At 46.3% G+C, this 22,430-nt stretch overlaps 1 protein-coding gene across 1 annotated transcript in view; it reads right to left on the bottom strand.

The window, feature by feature from the left end:
• TRIM71 (tripartite motif containing 71) overlaps window positions 1-22,430 on the bottom strand; it is a 73,147-nt gene that overhangs the window by 19,649 nt on the left and 31,068 nt on the right. The window contains exon 2 of the mRNA XM_012769217.2: window positions 1,285-1,452. Coding sequence (XP_012624671.2) covers window positions 1,285-1,452 — 168 coding nt within the window. The remainder of the gene's footprint in view (window positions 1-1,284; window positions 1,453-22,430) is intronic.

The following is a 22,430-nucleotide window of genomic DNA, read 5'->3' as shown; positions in this document are numbered from 1 at the left end:
CGCGCTGACTCACAGCAGAATGGGGCACGGGTGGAGAGGCTGAGAAAAGAGCACTTGGACGGTACCCAGAGACACCCCGAGGGCATTTTAGAGAAAAACTGATTAACTCTGGTGTAAGAGTATGACAGGATTAGTCACTCCAGAAATACAGACTTTCAAACTTTCAACTTTATGACTTGAACACCAGAAAACTCTGACTCATCAGAACAGACTACTTCAATATCGTGCACAGATAGGAACATGATAGCTATCAAGAAACTTATTAAATCAAATCCACCCCCTTCTTTAGGGTGCATGCTCTCTATTCTTTAGAACTTTCAAAAAAGATCTTAATTTAAAACAATTCACTCTAGAATGTAAACAATAGTTTCTGCTGAAGGCTTGGTGGCTTTTCCTAACTTTCAAACCTATCCTATGACACAGGGAAAACATGTCATAATTTTCTCACTTCCTAAAACCTTGTCACCTGGATCAGACATGATTTAAAAGCAATTCAGGCATGTGACTATGTAAGAGAATTTTGCCGCCTCTCAAATTTACACATGCTCCTTCCTGCGCTCCCCCCCCCCCCAAGTGATGGGACAAAAGTTTAAATCAGGCATCCTCAAACTGAGGCCCGCCGCCGAGGACATTTATCCAGCAGGCCAGGTGTTTTTGCCACCGATACCTGTCCTGCTTAGCAGCCGACTCATCCCGGGCCCATAGTGCGCATGTGTGGAATGTGCACCGCACTCTCCAACGGCCCTCCAATGGTCTGAGGGACAGTGAACTGGCCCCATTTAAAGTTTGAGGACCCCTGGCTTAAATTACCAGAGCTGATTCTGCCAAGAAAGAGTTCAAGACTCTGAACCTCACGTAAAATTCCCCATGCTCACCTATTTCTCACCTATAAATAGGTAAATCTGTATAGCAAAGGTCTCCATCTAAAAAGCATTAAGTGTCCTCTTTCTGAAGTCCTGGCTAGGAAGTGTCAACGTCTACCTGGATTTGGGAAGGGGACTGGGTGGGAAACACACAGGTAAGTATGATGGGGGCCCAGGCGAGGCGCTTGAGAATCCAGCCAGTAACTTTGGCCACATTCCTGTCACCTTCATCACAAGATCACTAGAACTGCTCCAGGGATCGTTGCAGGGGTGTCACAGGAGCTCATCTGAATCACTATTCCATACCTCCCATCCACCTCACCACCCACACGTACTCCACTGGAATCTGCCCAGTCATCTGCACGTGCCGCCTGACAGAGAGGGGGAAAAGGCATAGTGTGGGAGTCAGTGAAGGGCTCACCTGGATTGCTTGCCGGCCCTGCTGGGCGTCAGCCAGTAGTTGAATGGTGAGTGCCCTCGAGTCCTGCAGCGCCTCCTGGAGGTAGATGAAGCTGTGGCCCCCGTGCCGGCCCATCGTGCATTCGCGACAGATGGGCACAGAGCAGGTGTCACAGTATAGGTGCAGCACCTGGGGACCAGAGAGGGACAGGCATATGTGAGAGGTGCAGGATGGGAGGAAGAGGGAAGACAGCAACAGTGGTGCCCTGGATCCCAGATGCCAAACCACCCCCTTCCCAAAAAGCAGCACACCCCCACAAGGAGAGGCAGCAGCGTGTGTGTACTAACTGCAAACACAACCAGAAATACCCACTCGCCCATCTCACTCCCTCTGCCCCAAATCAGGAGGAAAAAATAACCAACTGCCACATCCCACTCTACTCTCATTCAGAACCATAACTGAGACACTTCAAAGCAGAGATCCTGTATTTTAGGTCAATTATCCAGCAAAGTTATGAGATTGGGTTCCCTAGTCTGAGACTGGTGGCCTGAAAGAATGCACCAGAAAAGTTTCTTTTGCCACTCCAGCCTAGACATGTGAAGCAAGGTGAAGAGCCAGTAAGTAAAAATTGCCCTCGCCCTATGGCTTGTGGCCATCCTCCTCATCAAGGAGATTAGTGCAAAGTATGGTTCTTCTCCCAGACACTCAAGGAAGCTATGGGCTCTAAGCTTCTGGAATGAAGGCAAAAAACCTAGTGGTAAGGCCAGCCAGCGTCTAGCCTTTCTTCTTCCTGCCAAGTTATTCCAAGGAGGTGAACCAGGGAGGCACCTGGAGCTGCCAGAACAGCTTTATGTGATGTTATACACTTCCCTGGGGCCAGCATGCTGGGAGGGGAAGAGAGAGAGAAGGGTTGGCACAGCCCGCACCTGCTGATAAGTAAGGCGCTCTCAAGAGAGAAGGCTCCTTGGCACAGAAACTGGGCCAGTCTCATTATTGTGTATCTGCCTGCAGAGCAGGGCACTTAGCGCCACTCTCTGTAAATGTTTGCTGGATTGCTTTCAAGAGTAGAGCTTAAATTTGCCTCTGGTACACCTGGGTGTGAGAGAAAGCTCCCTAGCATGCAGCAGGCAGGGAAGCAGTGCCCAAGGAGGAATCTTTCACACATACACAGCAAGCAAGCAATTTAATCTCCGGGGGAAGACAGGACAGGAGGTTGTGAGGTGCTCAGGGCCACACGGTTAGCAAGGACACAGCAGGGAACCCTCTGAAGAGCTTGCTTCAACAACCAGCATGGCTACCTCATTCTCCAGGGCACTTTGCTAGGTATTGTGGAGATCCAGGATGCAAGACTCAAGGAATTGAACAGGAGCTCCTTCTGGCCTAGATGCAGGACAGAGGGAGGCCTGGAGGTGATCCTGAGAGAGAGGCCCACCCACTGAGATGTAGGTGCAAACAGAGGGAGAATTCTGCATCTCTCCCTCTCCAAAGTTTTCATTTTATTAACCAACCAAAATCTTGGTATGAAGCATGTGCGCTAGAAAATGCTTCCCTAAATGGTTCAGTCAAGCAAAGAGGTTGCTCCACTCAGCCTTCTTTAACTGAGTTAACAGGGAAGTGGGAATTAGCACGGGTTCAACTGCTTCTCTGCAAACTTTCAGATTCAGAAATAGGAAAAAAAAAAAAAGGGAAGATGTAGGATGTTGTATTCTTTTTGTAAAAAATAAAATAAAAAATAAAAAAGTCCTGCTATAGCAGGTTTGATGAATCCCACTTTATACAAGGGAACTGCGATAAGGTTTGTAACTTTACCGTCAATTTTGATCGTTGCAGTACTTCTTAGCAACGGCGGTAGACTGAAACCAGGTGGTGGTAATTTGCCTTTTTCTTTTTCTTTTTTTTTTAGGCCAATTGCTTTTTAAACACATCCACCTTTTAGAGATGATCTAATCCTTCCAATCGATTAAATCTCGAGTCTAAATTCTAACCAAAAGATACTAAGCTAGATAAATTCAGGAAAAATTCCTGGACAATCTTTTTTTTTTTTTTTAAAGATGTGGTGGTGCTAATAAAAGCAACTCTACCAGTTTCAACCACATTCCTTCCCTTTGCTCTCTCCATGTGTCGTGGGAATAAAGGGGTTGCTCCTATGCTAATGTGAAATGTGAAAGCCTTCCATCCAAAGGTTCCTTTTAAATTTGAATAAAACATGTCTCTTTGAATAAAAGAGCCACCCTTTGTGGTGGCCCCCATTTTACCAAACTACTAACCCTAACCTGAAAACACGTTTATCTTTTCTTTTCTTCTCAGGACAGCTGTGTGGACTGGCTGGAGAGCCCTTGCTTCCTTCAGTCTGTGGGCTCACACAAATATTACCAGCTAGCTTGTAGCTTGTTCCTATCTCCATGGCCAGGAAGTGGGAAGGAGCCTCAGGCTGTTAACCTGAGCCTGTGGGACCATCTACCCAGTCACCTCTCTTGACCTGCCGCCTCTGGGCTTCAGTCTCATCTGTGAAACACACGGGGTCTGACTAGGTGTCTCAGAAGACCCCCTCCCTTTCACCCCTGAAATCCCAAGAACGTATCTTTAGAGACTTGACAACAGAAACCAAAGGGCTTCAGGGTCATTCTGGGCAGAGCCAGGAAGCTGACCCCAGGCTTCGGTTGTACAATTATACGAATTAATATGATTTTTTCTTAGTCTTAGATTTGTTGATCTTAGAACACAGAGCCTTGGCCGATGTCGGGCATAAGAGATCCCACTGTGAATGGTAGGTGGGAAGGGATTCTGCAGTTGCAGTGGCCAGAAAAGAGATCCTGGTCACAACGAGCGGCAGCAGAGAAGGGCAGAGTGCCCAGAGCTCCTGAACCCAGAGCCCCCCCACGGCCAGCCTTGAGAGAGCAGATAGATGGGTGAGAAAAAGGTGTCTGGGCCCAATCCCTGCCTGGCATCATTTCACAGTGGATCAACGCAGCTCCAAGTAGCCAGAACTGTGGATTCAGAAGAGCCAGTGCTTTCAAAGTTCCAGGCTGCTTGAAGTGACCCAGATGAGGTTATAGAGAGTTGATAATAAAAAGCTATGAGTGAGTAAAAGAATATCAAATATCCGCAATGTACTTGTAGTTAATAAACTATGAATTAAAAAAAAAATGCATTGTCCAAAAACTGTAAAATGAGACCAATGTTTATAAGCCTTCCAGTTAAAAGTTGGAGTAAAATTTTGGGAAGGATTTCACACTTCATTTAGAAGCTCTACATCTCATTCTAAGACTGATAAACAATTGTGGAGCTGCCAAAACATGATCGATAGGTAAGGACGTGAATGGATGCGATTCTCTGGGAGAAAACAGCTAGAAGATTATTTTTAAACAATAAATGGGAGCTATACAGAGGGTGATCCAATGGCTAGAAATGTGGGAGCAGCCATGAACTGTGGCTCCTGGGATGGGGGGGGGTGGGGGGACTGGGGAGAAGAGGTCCTCTGGCGGCAGGAATTCCAGGGCCTGGTTGGGGCTTCCCGGGCAGATGCATGGACACGCCCCCTCGGGGCTGGCGACAATCTGGCTGCCCCAGCTAAATGGAGCAGGCTTGACCTCTGACCCTGCAAGTGACCACCCTCTTCCCTGCCCCCAGCTTCCAGAACGTCCCACCCACTGCCTTCCTCTCCCAAAATTTCTAAAATACCAAGCAGAGACAAAGACCTAGGAATGTGGGCCCAGCAGGAAAGGAATTGGGGGAAGGGGGAAGGTTAGAGGAAAAATAAATAAATAAAAATGCAAAGTAGGCACGTTTGCCCTAGCCAGTGTTTAAATAAAATGCTTTGTTCGTGAACAAGTGTGTGTGCGTGTGTGTGCGCGTGTGTGCGTGTGCGCGTGTGCACGTGCCCGCTCGTGCTCCTGAAATCTAGTTTTTATGCTACCTGTGGTCAGAAAATGAACGCACACACCAAGGGACTCCTGTTAGAGCCTGAGACATCTGAAAGAATGAGATTCAGGGTTTAAAATACAAATACCCACATCAGTGTCTTGAGAATGTAAACTGAAAGGAGGAAAGGAGGCCCCGGGTCACCACTTAAAGTTCATCAAAATGCCTCAACTAAAATATATCAACTGCTATAAATTAATTTTTTGAGATTAGTTCGACATCCCTTAACAGGACTGAAGACATTTGCTTGGCCTCCCACCAACTGAGGCCGAACGCTGCAGCATTCCCTGCAGCCCGGACAGAAGGAGGTCTCCGCCCACCCAAGAGGGTTTCTGAGTTTCCCACTACAGAAATAAAAGGGAGCCAACAGCCCATTCCAGAAGCAACTCAGGGTCCAGAAGCCTTGCCTGTGTGCGCTACTCTGGAGGCTCCCGAGTTCCAGGCATAAAATCTAACCATGAAATGAAGTCTATTAAGTAACAGTAAAATCAAGCTTTTACTTGAATCCTCTAAAACCTGCAGTCCCAACCCTCAGCAGAGCCCCTCCTGCAGCTCTGGCCATGTGCTGCCCTACAGCTTGGCAGAAGAAAGGAATAAGGACTTAGTTCATGCACAGTCTCCACCAGTTCAAGACAACAGGTCCCAGCTGTGGACAAATTATCCCTTTTTGGTGGTGGGGGGAGGGGTGTCCAAAACATTTTTCATTTACCTAGGTAACACACATGCATTTGCTCAAACACAGACATAAAAGAGCAAATAGTTCTTAAATATCCCCTCAATTGTTTCTACTTCATGTAACCATCCAAAGGTATGCTATATGCTTTGTATACTTGAATTTTTAAAGACAAAAAAAAAATTTCACTTAAATATATGATCTTGGGGAATGTTCTGCAGGGTTGCCTGGTTTTCTGAGCGGTTGTATGGTATGTTGCTATGTGAATGTACCACAACTTATTTAATCAGTACATGCTAATAAAATTGTAAAACTGCTTCCTGATTTTTGAAAAATCACAAGCAATGCTGCAGTGAATAGCCTTGTTCTTTATACAAACCCCAAATTTTCAATTTGGTAATATATTCACTTGCTCTATCACTTGATGATAATGGTTATGGGGAGAGATCTACTTGCAAGCATGGATAGTTTAAGGGTTCCCAAATCCTAAATTTTGGAGTTGGGTCAACCTCCATCTAGGTGAAGGGCAAAGGTAGTCAAGTGCCAGTTTCTGTTCTCAACAGGACCAAACACAAAAGGCCAGGAGGGGGTTGCCAGGTGAGACACTGTGGGCAGAGTTCATAGCTGGGACTGGAGTTAAAATCCACTTCTGCTTGGTTGGAAGGTTTTGTTGAAGGCCCAGAAAGTGAAAACGGGGGCCAGAGAAGAGTAGTAGCCCAAGGAAAGAAAGCCTTGTTATGTTTTGCATCCTCAGTAGAGATGGCTAAAGAGACAGTCCTGAGGTTGGGGGAGCAGGTCTGCCTGACAGGGGTGCCTCTAGAGGTTGATGGTGGAAGGGGACTCAGGCAATATAAAGGAAGAGGGGGTAGCCCTGAGGGGTGGCTAATGACTATAATCCTAGCACTCTGGGAGGCCGAGGAGGGCAGGCAGATTGCTCAAGGTCAGGAGTTCAAAACCAGCCTGAGCAAGAGGGAGACCCCATCTCTACTATAAATAGAAAGAAATTAATTGGCCAACTAATATATATATTAGCCGGGCATGGTGGCATGGTGGTGCATGCCTGTAGTCCCAGCTACTTGGGAGGCGGAGGCAGGAGGATGGCTTGAGCCCAGGAGTTTGAGGTTGCTGTGAGCTAGGCTGACACCATGGCTCTCACTCTAACCTGGGCAACAGAGTGAGACTCTGTCTTAAAAAAAAAAAAAAGGAAAGAAAAAAAAAGGAAGAGGGGTGTTAAGAACAAAAGAAACACTTGAGGATCCCAGAGGTCCCATTAAAAACCCACAACCCCCTTTCTGCAATTCCAAAATCCAAAAAAAAAAAAAAATATATATATATATATGCTCTCGAAACCTAGTTTTTATATAAGCTATTCAGCAGCAAAACCATAACTGGTGTACGACAACAAAGTGCCTATAGTTAATAACAATGTATTATATTCGTAAAAATCAGTAAGAATATGTTTTAAGTGTTTTCACCACAGAAAATGTGAATAAGTATATTAACTAGCTCAATATGCCCATTCTACAATGCATCCGTATTTCAAAACACGATAAATGTGCAGTTTTTAAATTTTAAAACAAACCAGCATGAGAATGATTTATGATTTTTATCTATATCATTCAGTGAATTTTCACATATTTCACTGCAGAAAATGAACATTAATGTTCATTACTTAATGATTTTGATGAATACAAGGGAGATTGTGGGTTTTTAGAGGGACCTCTATCTTGCTGACATGTCTAAGCTGAAAAGAAAATAAAAACAGTTGAAAGCATTCTTTTAAAAGTGAGAAAATTAATTTTTTAATAATTTGTTTTAAAAAAAATAAATAAAGGGGCCTCTAGGACACTCAAGTGTTTTATTCTTCTTTTCTTTTTTTTTTTTTTTTTTTTTGGCGACAGACTCTCAACTTTGTTGCCCAGGCTAGAGTGAGTGCCGTAGCATCAGCCTAGCTCACAGCAACCTCAAACTCCTGGGCTCAAGAGATCCTCCTGCCTCAGCCTCCCGAGTAGCTGGGACTACAGGCATGCGCCACCATACTCGGCTTGGTTTTTTTCTCTGTATATTAGTTGTCCAATTAATTTCTTTCTATTTATAGTAGAGACGGGGTCTTGCTCTTGCTCAGGCTGGTTTCGAACTCCTGACCTGGAGTGATCTGCCTGCCTCGGCCTCCCAGAGTGCTAGGATTACAGGCGTGAGCCACAAGTGTTATATTCTTAACACCTGTCTTCCTTTACATTGCCTGGATCCCCTTCCACCATCACCCCCCCTAGAGGTATCCCCATCAGGCAGGCAGCCTAGCTCCCCCAACCTCTGTGGGTCTGGAAGAATCTCTTGTGTTTGTGTTACATGTTATATACATGTAGAGTGACGCCTTCCTAAAATAAAAAATTAAGAATGCTGAGGTGCACTTGCCGCCAAGGGCTAAGGTAAGAAATTTACACATACACTACTACCGGTCTGTGTGGCCAGCTGGCTGAGACAAGACCTGTGGGGGTTGGAATGAGGATGCCCAACAATGGCCACAAGTAGGGTCAGAGCTATTGGCTCAGCTCTATGCTAAATTGTTAGGCTCCATGGATGGCAAATTTGAAAAGTTAAGGTTCGAATCAGAAGGGGATGTCGTTATCTCTGAATGTGGCCCCAATTCAGTTGCTGGTGCCAAGGGAGTAGTAGCATGGTTTGATGATCATGAAGTATCATGTCAACACTTGTTCACTTGAGGCTTCTGTGAGACTCCAGAAACCACAGCAGGATTTCTTCCTCCCTACTTTTTTTTTTGAGACAGAGTCTCACTCTGTTGCCCAGGCTAGAGTGAGTGCCGTGGCATCAGCCTAGCTCACAGCAACCTCAAACTCCTGGGCTCAAGCAATCCTTCTGCCTCAGCCTCCCGAGTAGCTGGGACTACAGGCATGCGCCACCATGCCCGGCTAATTTTTTCTATATATATTAGCAGGCCAATTAATTTATTTCTATTTATAGTAGAGACGGGGTCTCGCTCTTGCTCAGGCTGGTTTCGAACTCCTGACCTTAAGCAATCCGCCCGCCCTGGCCTCCCAGAGTGCTAGGATTACAGGCGTGAGCCACCTCGCCCCAGCCCCTCCCTACTTTTTAGGAGAAAAATCTTCACACTGTTCACCGACTGCTGCGCCCCAACAGTCGCTGTTACCCCCTCTCCCCAACACCAGCCACCCGCCACACCCTGGCCCAGCCCCCCTCCCGCTCCACAGGCTCACTCAAGCCCTGCTAGTCCCTGCCAATCACCTGCTCCCCTGCTTGTGCGGCCAGGTCCTACAATCACACAGGCCTTTGTGAACTGGTCCAGCGCCCTCAGCTCCTACTTTACATGCCATGGCAGGGCCCCGTCCAGGTCTCAGAGCCCTGGCACACATTGTTCCTCCCCCTGCAAGGGCCCTCTCCTGGTGGCACGCCAGCGGGTGTTTCTCCTGTGCGCGTAAGCTCTTAATATTAACATATACCAAAATGGACGGGTCACATTTTAAAACTGCAATCAAGCAGGGCGCAGTGGTTCCCGCCTGTAATCCTACCACTCTGGGAAGCCGAGGCAGGCGGATTGCTCGAGGTCAGGAGTTCGAAACCAGCCTGAGCAAGAGGGAGACCTTGTCTCTACTATAAATAGAAAGAAATTGATTGGCCAACTAACATATAGAGAAAAAATTAGCGGGGCACGGTGGCGCATGCCTGTAGTCCCAGCTACTTGGGAGGCTGAGGCAGGAGGATAGATGAGCCCAGGAGTTTGAGGTTGCTGTGAGCTGGGCTGACACCATGGCACTCACTCTAGCCTGGGCAACAGAGTGAGACTCCGTCTCAAAAACAAAAACCTGCAATCGAATTAAAAGTCACGGATAATTAGATGAGTAAGTTCCAACTGACAGCGTTGGATCCTTGAGTTTGGCTGAGCTTATTTGATTTAAAAAAAAAAAAGACAGAACAACTCAATTTGGGGCTCACAGGATTATCAGAATTATCAAAGGCATGAAGAGTTCATCCTGGAAGAAAATTATTTCCCTCCAGCACTGACTCTTTGAAGGAGGAGGAAAACCCAGCTGAGAACACCAACACGAGCAGCACAGCACCCAGCCTTGGCCAGAGTCACAGTCAAAATAGTTCCACCTCTGTGTCCTGCTCCCTCCTAAAGCTGGGCACGCGGCAGTAACTCTGACTCGAGAAAGGGTGGTGTGACCCATGTATCGCGTCCGCTGTGAGTCTGCCCTTATTCAGGGAGCCGGCTTCATTTTATAGGGCAGAGAAATGCCCCATGTGAGCCGTGAAGGGCAGAGGTCAGAATGGGGGGAGACATGGCGATTTGGGTAGGGAAAATGGCCGGCAGAAGACAGCACCTCTCACGCAGAGCTAAAGCTAGCATTTCTCCAGGCCCCTGTGAAATCACAAAAAGAAAAAAAAAAAAAAAAACCAACACAGACACAATTTTTTTTAAAGTATAATGATGATGTCACAAAATACCAAGTGTGGGACGGGGCACATGGCAACTGGGATGGGGAGAAGAATGTAGCTATGCCTCTGTTCAGCCCATTTCCTCTGCCCAGACCATCCATCCTGTATGGACCTGAAGCCTGGGTGGCAGCAGGCAACAAACTCTGCGTCCTGCCTTTCAAGAAAAGGCCGCGTTCTCCAAACTCTGCCTCTGGGGAACCCAGCCTGCCACAGCTCCCTCAGCCCTCTACCATACTCAGCTGTCTCCTGGATCTTAGGCTGGTGCCTTCAGCTTGAGGCCCCCTACCCAGGGCTGCAGTCTCTCTCACACCCTCCTTCAGGGCATTAACACCGACCCACTGTAAAAGGGCATCTTTTGGGGGGGGAGGGGATGACGACAAGTGGCACACCTGTGCTTGGCCTGTCCCCTAACACATCCAATTTACGCTTCGTGACAGATAACTGAGTGACTTTTTTGGACATGCCAGCATTGCTGCCTTCCAAACATAGTCTTTAATAAATAAATGCGTTTACTTAAGTAAAACTTGGCTGTTCAAAAACTTCCACATCAACATATAAACGTACCACGGGTACAGCCACGCAGCAGAGTTGTGCAGCAATAAAAAAAAGAAATAAAATTACTGAGAATTACTAATTCAAGAACCTACACAAAACAGCTTTTAAAGGCATTTTGCTTGGTGGGAAAACGCCAGACACAGAATACATTGTGTAATTCCATTGATATGAAGGAAAAACTCATTTAAGGTGGGGGGAAAAAAATCGAAACAGTAGTTGTGGGAGAGAACTGGAGGGATCCTAAGGGAATCCTTCTGGATTGAGGGAAATATTCTATTTTCTTCATGGGAGGGCTGGTTACACAGGCATATATAATTATCGAAACTCAAAACGTACACTTACTACACACACACACACACACACACCCAAGTGAGGAAGGAAGGAACCATTCCCTGGCAGCCTACACGTGGAAGGGGTGAGGCTTGGAGCCCAGCCACGGCGTAGCACTAAGGACCTAATAAATACTCGTGGAGCCCATAAATGAGTTAACTCCAATGGCCCCACATAATTTACTTCTAATAGATCGCTACTATTCTTTCCACGATGTTCCCATTAGCTATTATTTTTCCTTTGCCCTCCACTATAAATATTATCTTAAGTTCTATCTCACAAGAGACAAGCGTCCGCTAACTCCCCAGAGGTTTTGAAAAAAATCAGGACCCCAAGTCCGATTTACAGCGCCACGGGCGGCCGGCGGTCATACAAAGCCGTATGAAATCATTAGTGTCCCAGCTGCCAGCCCGGCATGCATCTGACCTCTGATGGACTAATGAGTGGCCCATGCAGCTTCCAGCAGCAAATAAAAGATTTGTTCCAACACTGAGATCACTGCCCACGTAAATTATAGATTTTTTAAACCAGACATGAGAAGACAGATTTTGACGTAGATGCACGCAGTTTTCCTGTTGCTTCCAAGATCGCAAAAGTAAGGTACGGTTTTAATCTCTTGCGTTCCGGACAAGAGTCAGTGGTACTTCTGGGTTTTTTTTTTTTTTTCTTAAATGGCGAGACTCTGTAGGTGGCCGTGTAACTCAGTCCTTGCCTCTTAAACAGTGGGCAACATTGTACACCTGACACCCTTTCACTCCCTAAAGAAGTCAAGGAAGTTTCAATTGCCTGTGTAGCCAAGATTCTGTAGACAGGTGGATTTTTTTTTTTTTAAAGCAAGAGCGCAGGCACTCACCACCTGGGGGAAAATTTTCCTGAGAAGCAGAAATAAAAACTCAGGTGAGAATAAACTAATAACAAAATAGCCTGTAAATATACTAGCCACAATTTTCTACCCTAAACATAACATGATAAAATGTTTCCCTTCTCTCCCCATCCTAGCAAGTTTGATTGCTGTATGTAGTTGGACTCTTACACTACTCAGTTGCCTTCTGTCTTGATTAGGGTTAGTGGATCAGGGACTTGGGGGGTGAAAAAGGTCCAATCCCAGTCTTCCTGATGGTCCATGGTTATACTGTCACATTCACTGGCAATGCCAAGAGCTGGTTACTTTTCCCAAGTGATGCCTCCAAAATCAAGTGGGTTAATTAAATATTTATTGCTGTAGGAATTTTGCTTCAATCTAGAGTTGTTCATAAGCAAGAATTTATTTTATACTGGGGAAGGACTAATCCCAGGAAGCAGTAGATGGCATACACATGGCCTCTGTGAATTGTTCTAATGCCAGGACGTGCCCAGGTGTGTGTGTGTGTGGGGGGGGGGGGTGCTGGGGTGTGTCTGTGAAGTAATGAGGATTTGTTTCCAAACCCCAAGCCTAGGCTCCTCCATGGCACTCCGCAAAACTGCACCTATCAAGGAGGGCATTAGGCCTGGCTCACGCCTGTAATCCTAGCACTCTGGGAGGCCGAGGCAGGTGGATCGCTCAAGGTCAGGAGTTCAAAACCAGCCTGAGCCAGACCCCATCTCTACTAAAAATAGAAAGAAACTAATTGACCAACTAAAAATACATATACAAAACATTAGCCGGGCATGGTGGTGCATGCCTGTAGTCCCAGCTACTCGAGAGGCTGAGGCAGGAGGATTGCTTGAGCCCAGGAGATTGAGGTTGCTGTGAGCTGGGCTGATGCCATGGCACTCACTCTAGCCTGCGCAACAAAGTGAGACTCTGTCTCCCAAAAAAAAAAAAAAAAAAAAATCAAGGAGGGCATTAAAGACAGAGAGAAGCCAGGTCTACTCTTAAAATTGCAGTACCTCCCCCCTTTCTATCCGACATCCTAAGAATAACCAGAGCTTTCCTAACTGCTTCTTGTGTAAGAGGTCAAATGAGCATAAGCAAACCTGAAATCTCTTGTGCAAAAGCTGGGAGCAAAAGGAAGGTCTTAGTTTTAAGCCCTTTTCAAGTTAGCATTTTTGTTAGGAAATCAATGTAACACCCCCCCACACACTCCAACAATAGGAAACCTAACCCCGTGGACACTACCATAAATGCTAAAGGGGCAACAGGCCAGCTGTGCAGCAGAGCCCAGGCCTGGCCACTTGCTTTAAAGAGCTTCCCTGAGATGGAAGCCACCTCTCCATCCTCCCATGCAGGGAGTAACCTGAAAAATATGGGCCGGCCCCAGGGCTGGTTCTATAAAATGGGCAGGCATGACTCCTACCCATCCCTAATGTCTGAAGTGTAGAGGGCAATGGTGACCTTCTCTTACTATCAATGACCTACGGAATCCTTGGCAAAGCAATGGGAAGAACAGGGCAACTGAAATAAGACAATAAAGGTAAGGCCGGGCACGCTGGCTCACGCCTGTAATCCTAGCACTCTGGGAGGCCGAGGTGGGCGGATTGCTCGAGGTCAGGAGTTCGAAACCAGCCTGAGCAAGAGCAAGACACCGTCTCTACTATAAATAGAAAGAGATTAATTGGCCAACTAATATATATAGAAAAACTTAGCCGGGCTTGGTGGCACATGCCTGTAGTCCCAGCTACTCGGGAGGCTGAGGCAGGAGGATCCCTTGAGCCCAGGAGTTCGAGTTGCTGTGAGCTAGGCTGACGCCAGGGCACTTACTCTAGCCTGGGCAACAAAGCAAGAGTCTGTCTCCAAAAAAAAAAAGACAATAAAGGTAAGATGTTTCAGATTGAGAACAGTGAACACTCACAAGCCTTTTTAAAGAAGGGTGTGAAGAAGAGAAACACAGCTTAAAGAAAAAAAGGAAGGACAAGGAGTCTAGGCAAACCAGTAGAAACTAGCCCAACGGGGGAAAGAACTGGGAGCAAAGAAGCTAGATTTCAGTCTTAATTCACGTGACCTGGGGAAGAAGGGCCCAACCTGTGCTAGAATCACCCAGAGATAAATAAGCCCAATCGCAAAGGATCAATTCGGCTGCCAAACCAGGAACTGTTGTGGGGCCCTGCTAAGGCCAGAAACAAAGCCCTAGTCTCTTGGAGTTCACCATCCTTCCTTCTTCCCCCCAGTGTGCACAGCTCTTCAACAGCGGCTCTATAAAGCAGCAGTAATTACAGCAGGATTTAAGCAAGGACCTGAGTGAAATGCCCCTGGAAGTCGGGGAACCCCAACCCCCAGGCCTGTGGGATTTCAGGCAGGGAGATGCCAACAAACTGGTAAGATGGAATCTGAAAAAAGACCAACATCTGAGAACACTGTAGGTAAAACTGCTGGAATCAAACCCCTCTTTAGAACAAGTCTCAGATATGGACCTTTCTCTCAGAAAGGTCATTCCAACAAACGAAGCTTGTTCAAGTGAAGCACCTCTTCAAACTCCGTGTGTGCTCTTCAAGAGAAGGTGGGAACGGGCAACCCACTGCCCCAACACGGCAGGCAAGGGAATCAGAACCCCCAAACTTCTGTCCTATAAAGGCAGCAAGAGACAGAACTTTCCCCCCACCCCATATACAAACCCTCATCAGACACTCAAGTATATAAACTTCAAAAGGATGCAAGAAGCCAGACCTGCCAGGATGGGAAAAAGAAAATTCACTCTGAGCTGGTGAAACAATCAGATGGTATCAGTTATGTGATCTAAGGTGTTAAGGAGGAAAATAAAGGAGCATAGTCCTTAAATTGGTCTTTCTGTGGATCCTGAAATTCCTGCCTTGCTCCATCTGGCCCTGTGTTGGAGGAAAAGTCACCCTTATTTTGGCTCTCATCTAAGTAACAAAAAGGTGAGATAAAGGCAGGAGAAATCTAAGCAGTAATATCTGGTGCTGAACTGGTTCTGGCCCCACGTGGCTTTTCCTTAGTCTTTCTACAATATTCACCCGCAGCGTCTAAAACACTTCTGGGAAGAGTTTTAGCTGAGCCTCCTGGCCCCTCCAGGAACTTGCCTCCTGGGCCTTCAACTTCATCTGTTTTAGAGACAGCTCTTATAATTTGGTCTGCACTCAAGCCGTAGTTTCTAAGGTCACAATACTTACCAAGAATGCTGTGTTCACTGCTAATTTTTAAACTATTTACATCAGATTTAAGGCTGTCAGCTAACAAACAGCCCTGGGAGATTTTAAAAAACTAGAGAAGCTTCCAGTCTTTTAGAGGTCTTGGTTGGTCAGTCTGGGGAAGTCTAGTTCGCTTGTACTGTCTAGGCGTAATTATTAACAGCACCTCCTTTCACTCGCAAAAATAGCCCGGTTTGGAAAATATACTGCATGTCACGCCCGCTTGAGAGGATCAGAAAGACAAATGGGGAATTAACCAAAATACAGTTGACTTTTGAACAACATGGGTTTGAATCTCCAGGGTCCACTTACGTGTGGATTTTTTTTTTCTGCCTCTGCCACCCCTGAGAGAGCAAGACCAACCCTTCCCCCTTCCTCATCCTCAATGTGAAGACAAGAAGGAAGACCTTTGGCACTAAATATCTTCTCTTATGGTTTTCTTAACATTTTCTTTTTCTCTAGCTTACCTGACTGTAAGAATACAGTATACAATACATATAACATGCAAAGTGTGTCAATGGCCTGTTTGTTATTGGCAAGGCTTCTGGTCAACAGTGGGCTATGAGTAGCTAAGTTCTGAGGAGTCAGAAGTTATATTATTGATTGCATGGGCGTGGTGCCCCTAACCCCTACATTGTTCAAGGGCCAACTGTACATGAGCCCAGGTAGGCAAAAAATACTTAGAAATGGCCAGGAAAGTTGTACAAAACGACTCCCCCTTCAGCCAGAACTTCAACTCTCTGGCAGTATGCATGCCCTTGGGGTCTGGCAGGTAAGTCCTAAATGGCTTTCTAGAAAGAATGGGGCAGACCCAGGAGGACTGAGGTATAAGATTCATAAATCCTGTTAAGAGAACAGCTTGAGCAAAGAAGCCCGTAGCTCCTGGCCAAAGCGTAGGGGAAGAATGGGGAATAAAAAAGGAGGGAATGGGGGGTTTGGTTCAGGGCAAGCCTCTGAGCAGGCGTGTTTGTGAGCTGGGTGATCTTGAAGAGACAGAGATAACAATGACTGTTTCAGTCATCTAGACATGCAAGGAGGCCAGGGCACAACTTTGGGCCACCTTGTGTTGAGGGGTCAGAAAACCTGGGTTCAAATACTGATATGGTCTGGGCCGGGCATGGTAGCTCACATGCCTCTGATCCTAGCACTCTCTGGGAGGCTGAGGCAGGAGGATCCCTCAAGGTCAGGAGTTCCACAAGACCAGCCTGAGCAAGAGCAAGACCCCGTCTTTACTAAAAAAAAAAAAAAAGAAAAAGAAAAAAAAGAAAAAGAAAGAAATTGGCAAACAAAAAAAATATAGAAAAAAAAATTAGCCGGGCATGGTGGCACATGCCTCTAGTCCCAACTACTCGGGAGGCTGAGGCAATAGGATTGCCTGAGCCCAGGAGTTTGAGGTTGCTGTGAGCTAGGCTGATGCCACAGCACTCCAGCCCGGGCAACAGAGTGATACTGTCTCAAAAAAAAAAAAAAAAAAGAAAAAGAATAGATAGATAGGTGGATGGATGGATGGAGTCCTTCTCCAACTCTTTTGGCTAAGTTGGCTCCCTGCTCCCACCCATAAAATGGGGACAATTCACTTACTCTCAGGGGTAGTAAAGAAGAATTCATACTAAAAGAAAAATGCATGAAATCCAAATGTTGATGGCACAAAGGATCCCAACAGAAAGGAGTGCGGTGGTGGCCAACCTGTAACGGCTCCAGCCTGGTAAGTGGCAAGGCAAGTCAAATCAAACTGAGTTCCCAGGATAGGATAGGTAACCAGCTATGAAGGTGCTCATGGCCAAGGAGAACTTTGTTTGCCCATTGAAAAGAATGTTGAGAGGTTCCATAAATAAGATGGGGTAAAAGTATGCTGAATGATGACCTCTGACCTATACATGTCCCAGCTTCTTCTGCGGGCCACAGTGCCTGCCCACGAGGCCAATGACTCTCCCCCTCTACTCACGTCTAGTGGGAACAGCCTTTCTCCTCCCAATGGATGTCATGTCTTTAATGTAAATTCTAGTACATGCACATTTCATTACTGCCCCGTGCTTGGACTACGATGTCTTCACCCTCAAGATGGTTACAGTCCTACATAAGATAAGGGTCAACTGAGTATGGCCCACAATTACAGGGTTGGGGTAGAAAACAAAAAGACACTGGGCCTGGGGTGCAATCGCAGAAGACTTCCTGGAAGAGGGAAGTCTAGTCTTAAAAGTGCAAATAGGAATGGACGGGGAGGAGAAAGTTCTAGATAAGGAAGACTATTAGGGGGAAAAGCAAGGTAACTTTTTGCTCTGCCTACCCAGTGTTGAACTCCAGGCCCTGCTCAGGGATGAGGCCTACAGGAGATGCCAGCTACCCTATCTGTGGGCATCTCTTTTTCTTGTGCTATGTCATCTCTAGTTGTTTTTTTTGTTTTGTTTTTAATTTATTTACTGTTATTTTAGCGTATTATGGGGGTACAAGCATTAAGGTTACATATATTGCCCATGCCACCCTCCCCCCAACGCTGCACATCTTACTCATTTGGTTGTATAAACCCACCCACCCACCCTCCCGACACCCGATAAATGTTACTCCTATATGTCCACTTAGGTGTAGATCCATCAATACCAATTTGCTGGTGAGTACATGTGGTTCCAGTTGTTTTAGAAACAATTCAGAAGCAGTTAATTAAGCACTATGGGGTACTCCTCCCCTTGCTGCTTGAATCATACTTCAGCTTATACTAAGGTGAGATCATTCACCCTCTCTCCCCCTTAGCTGGGGGCTCCCTGCTGTGTTCTCTCCAAAACCACTATCCCTGAATCTAAGCTTCCCTTTGGGACAAGCAAGTCCCTCTGGGGAATAGGCTCTTTCTCCCACAGACATTCCTGAGCAAGCCACCCTTTTCCACGCACCAGCAGGCCTAGGACTGGGATCTCCCTGGCTGCCCTCCAGTCTCTACCCCATGCAGCAGCCAGAGAGAAGAGAGCCTTTTAAAAGGTCAGGGACAGATCACACCACACCCCCTCCTTCACACCCTCCAGTGGCTCGCCATATCACTCCAGAAGGCCAGTCTGCCCGCAGCAGCGTTTGCCTGGGCCATCTGGGACTCCCTTCTGTTCCCTCTGCCTGGGAAGGGTGCCCACTGCAGCTGCCCCGTCCCTAAAGGGCCGGCTCTTCATTCACGCAGCCGTATCGCTCGCTAGAATTTAGGTACGGTGGTCTCCCCTTATCCCACCCCCAGAGGATGCCTGGAACCACAGATAATACCAAAACATACATACACACACGCGCACGTACACACACACACACACACACACACACACACACACGCTGTTTTTCCTATATATACCTACCTATGGTAAATTTACAAATTAGGAACAGTAAGAGATTAACAATAAGAAAATTGCACAGTTATAATAATGAGCTATAAAATAAGCCATGCGAATATGGCGTGTGCCTCTCTCAAAATATCTTGTTGTACTGTACTGTACTTGCCTGTTTCCACCCAGGCTGAGTGCAGGGACAGGAGTCGACCCAGTACTGCCAGGGCCGGGGCACACAGACCCTGGGTAGATACTTGAACAAAGAGAATGAAGAAGAATATGGTTCACACAATAGCTATTTCATTCAGTAGGTGGTTAGCATTGTATCCCGCCAGAATAAAATTGTGGCCAGCAAAGAGACAATGTTTCATTGCTCTATCACAGCTGGGTCTATAGCAAATCTCCAGCGTGATGGATGAATTGAGAAGTTCCCGGCACCTGTCAGATCTTGCTTAAGGGCCTCACTACCTGCTGGTGGAAAGCACTGGCCAGTTCACACCTCGCCCTCAACAAAACAAACAAGCGAAGGCGCAAGATGAAGGAGATGTAGTAGGGGATTTGATAGAAAAATGCTTGCAGTTCTTCTGAATACAAATTTAGGCCGGGTGCAGTGGCTCACACCTGTAATCCTAGCACTCTGGGTGGCCAAGGAGGGAGGATTGCTCCAGGTCAGGAGTTCGAAACCAGCCTGAGCAAGAGCGAGACCCCGTCTCTACTATAAATAGAAAGAAATTAATTGGCCAACTAATATATATAGAAAAAAATTAGCCGGGCATGGTGGCGCATGCCTGTAGTCCCAGCTACTCGGGAGGCTGAGGCAGCAGGATCGCTTGAGCCCAGGAGTTTGAGGTTGCTGTGAGCTAGGCTTGACACCACAGCACTCACTCTAGCCTGGGCAACAAAGTGAGACTGTCTCAAAAAAAGAAAAAGGGCCGGGCGCTGTGGCTCACGCCTGTAATCCTAGCTCTTGGGAGGCCGAGGCGGGCGGATTGCTCAAGGTCAGGAGTTCAAAACCAGCCTGAGCAAGAGCGAGACCCCGTCTCTACTATAAACAGAAAGAAATTAATTGGCCAACTGATATATATATAAAAAATTAGCCGGGCATAGTGGCACATGCCTGTAGTCCCAGCTACTCGGGAGGCTGAGGCAGAAGGATCACTCGAGCCCAGGAGTTTGAGGTTGCTGTGAGCTAGGCTGACGCCACGGCACTCACTCTAGCCTGGACAACAAAGTGAGACTCTGTCTCAAAAAAAAAAAAAAAAAAAGAAACAAAAAAAAAAAGAAAAAAAGAAAAAGAAAAAAGAAATTTAGGCTGTATTAAGGAAATCCAGTTTCTATCATTGAGAGGTGGCATCTCGGTAGATTTATGTACTTTTCCTAGAAAAAGCCATTTATGGCCAATTGAAGATGGCTGCACTTTTTTGGGGTTTTTTTGCTACTATTCCCTTCGAAACATGGCTTCTATTTACCCCCTCCCCTTGAATCTGGGCTGACCTTGCAACATGCCTGTCCAGTTGAACATGGAAGGAATCGTGCCGTGTAACTTCCAAGTGGGATAAGCTTTCCTGTGCTGGGAACACTCAGTCTCAGAACCCAGCAGCCATGCTCTGCGAAGTCCACGGAGAAGACAGAGGCACTCAAGCTGACAGCAGCTGCTGGACCACTCACTAGGCCAGGCAAGTAAGACACCTTAGACCTTCAAGGCCCAACCAGTAAGAAGCAGGGCAGAAGCCTCACTGGACTGAGTCCAGTCTGTCTACAGAATCATAAGAAACGACTGATAAAACACCATTTAACAGAGTTTTCTGGAAATTGAAACTGATGGCTAAATAGCCTCAGCTAGATAATGCTTTATTTTCTCCTTAAGTAAGGCCTAGGATACTCAGGGTTCCTTCCTAGCTCTGTCCACAGCTAATTCCATCAAAATTTGATTCGTGTATCCCATTCAAAGGGGGGGCGGGAGGGAGGGAGAGAATATGCACCTTAGTGGTCAGACAGTAGACACAGACAGCTGGAGAAAAATTCAGGTTCCCAAAACCCAAGAGCTAGTCACAGCCTCTCAAAGCATGAACAGCCTAAGCAATGTCTACAAGTGTCTTTCCGTGTCTATCTATGAACCAGGTCCTCTCCAGAAATAAATGAGAATATAATAGAGAACAAATGTATTAAAATGGGAATGTAGTTAGTCTCCAAGGGGCCAACACCAAGACTTCCTTCTCCAGTCCCCCTCCGGAACAGTAACACTCTCCCCACACACTGTCACCAAAACCAAACTCCAGATTTGACAAGCCTATTGTTGGTCTAGAGCGAGGGGAAGAGGGGGAGAGGGGGGAGGGGGAGAGGGAGGAGAGAGGGGAGGGAGAGGGGGAGAGGGAGGGGAGAGAAGGAGGGACAGGGAGGGAGGAGGGACGGGGGAGAGGGGGGAGAGCAGGGGAGAGGGGGAAGAGCAGGGGTAGGGGAGAGAGAGGAGGACAGGGGGAGAGAGAAGGGGGAGATGGGGGGAGAGACGGGGGAGATGGGGGGAGAGAGAGGGGAGACAGGGTTGGGGAACAGAATCCCTTCTCCAGTAAACAAGAACCCTTACAAGCTACAAGATTTATTTCTGTATGTTCAGGCATCTGGCTAGGAATAAAATACTTCCTTAAAAATATAGATGATTTATGGCACCATGTTTGAGACAGGAAGCAAACTAAATGTCCATCAATAGGGGACTAGTTAATAATTGTTAAATAAATTGATTACTGGGCAACCATTAAAAAGAATGAGATGTGGTGGGCATGGTGGCTCACACCTGTAATCCTAGCACTCTGGGAGGCCGAGGCGGGAGGATTGCTCGAGATCAGGAGTTCAAAACCAGCCTAAGCAAAAGTGAGACCCCATCTCTACTCTAAATAGAAAGAAATTAATTGGCCAACTAATATATAGAGAAAAAAATTAGCAGGGCATGGTGGTTCATGCCTGTAGTCCCAGCTACTTGGGAGGCTGAGGCAGGAGGATTGCTTGAGCCCAGGAGTTTGAGGTTGCTGTGAGCTAGGCTGATGCCAAGGCACTCACTCTAGCCTGGGCAACAAAGTGGGACTCTGTATCAAAAAAAAAAAAAAAAGAAGAAGTAGTTGGAGACCAGCCTAAGCAAGAGGGAGACCCCATCTCTACTAAAAATAGAAACACATTAGCTGCACAACTGAAAATATATAGAAAAAATTAGCTAGGCATGGTGGCACATGCCTGTAGTCCCAGCTACTTGGGAGGCAGGAGGATCGCTTGAGTCCAGGAGTTTGAGGTTGCTGTGAGCTAGGCTGATGCCACACACTCTAGCGAGTGCCTGGGAATCAGAGTGAGACTCTGTCTCAAAAAAAAAAAAAAAAAAAAAAAAAAGGAGATGCTCTGGACCCATGGAATGATCTCCAAAATATGGAAAAAAACAAGGAACAGAGTAATACATAAAGCATGCTACTGTATGTGAAAAAGAAAAATAGGTGCAAATATTCCTTGATAACCAAACCTACCATGAGGGGGGGTACCTGCATGCATTTATAGGTCATAGAAATAATACAATTATGTATTTTTTTACCCCATACACACCAAACTAGAGTGTACTTATGTAGTTGCCTAGAATCTGATAAAACTGCAGATAATTTTTGCTATTCCTAAATATTTCACAAAGCTACACATTTAATTACTATTTAAAATTAAATACCAGATTTTAGCATAATATAAAAGTATAGAATACGAATATTTACAGTATGATTTCTTTTTTTTTTTAATTTCAAACATGGATTGTATACAGTATGATTTCAATTGGAGAACCGAGGGGTGTCTTTTGTTTTTTAAGCCAGAATATTATTCCAAAT

This window comes from Microcebus murinus, chromosome 1, assembly GCF_040939455.1.
Source record: "Microcebus murinus isolate Inina chromosome 1, M.murinus_Inina_mat1.0, whole genome shotgun sequence".
Lineage (NCBI taxonomy): Eukaryota > Metazoa > Chordata > Mammalia > Primates > Cheirogaleidae > Microcebus > Microcebus murinus.
This window is presented reverse-complemented; position numbering and strand designations above follow the sequence as displayed.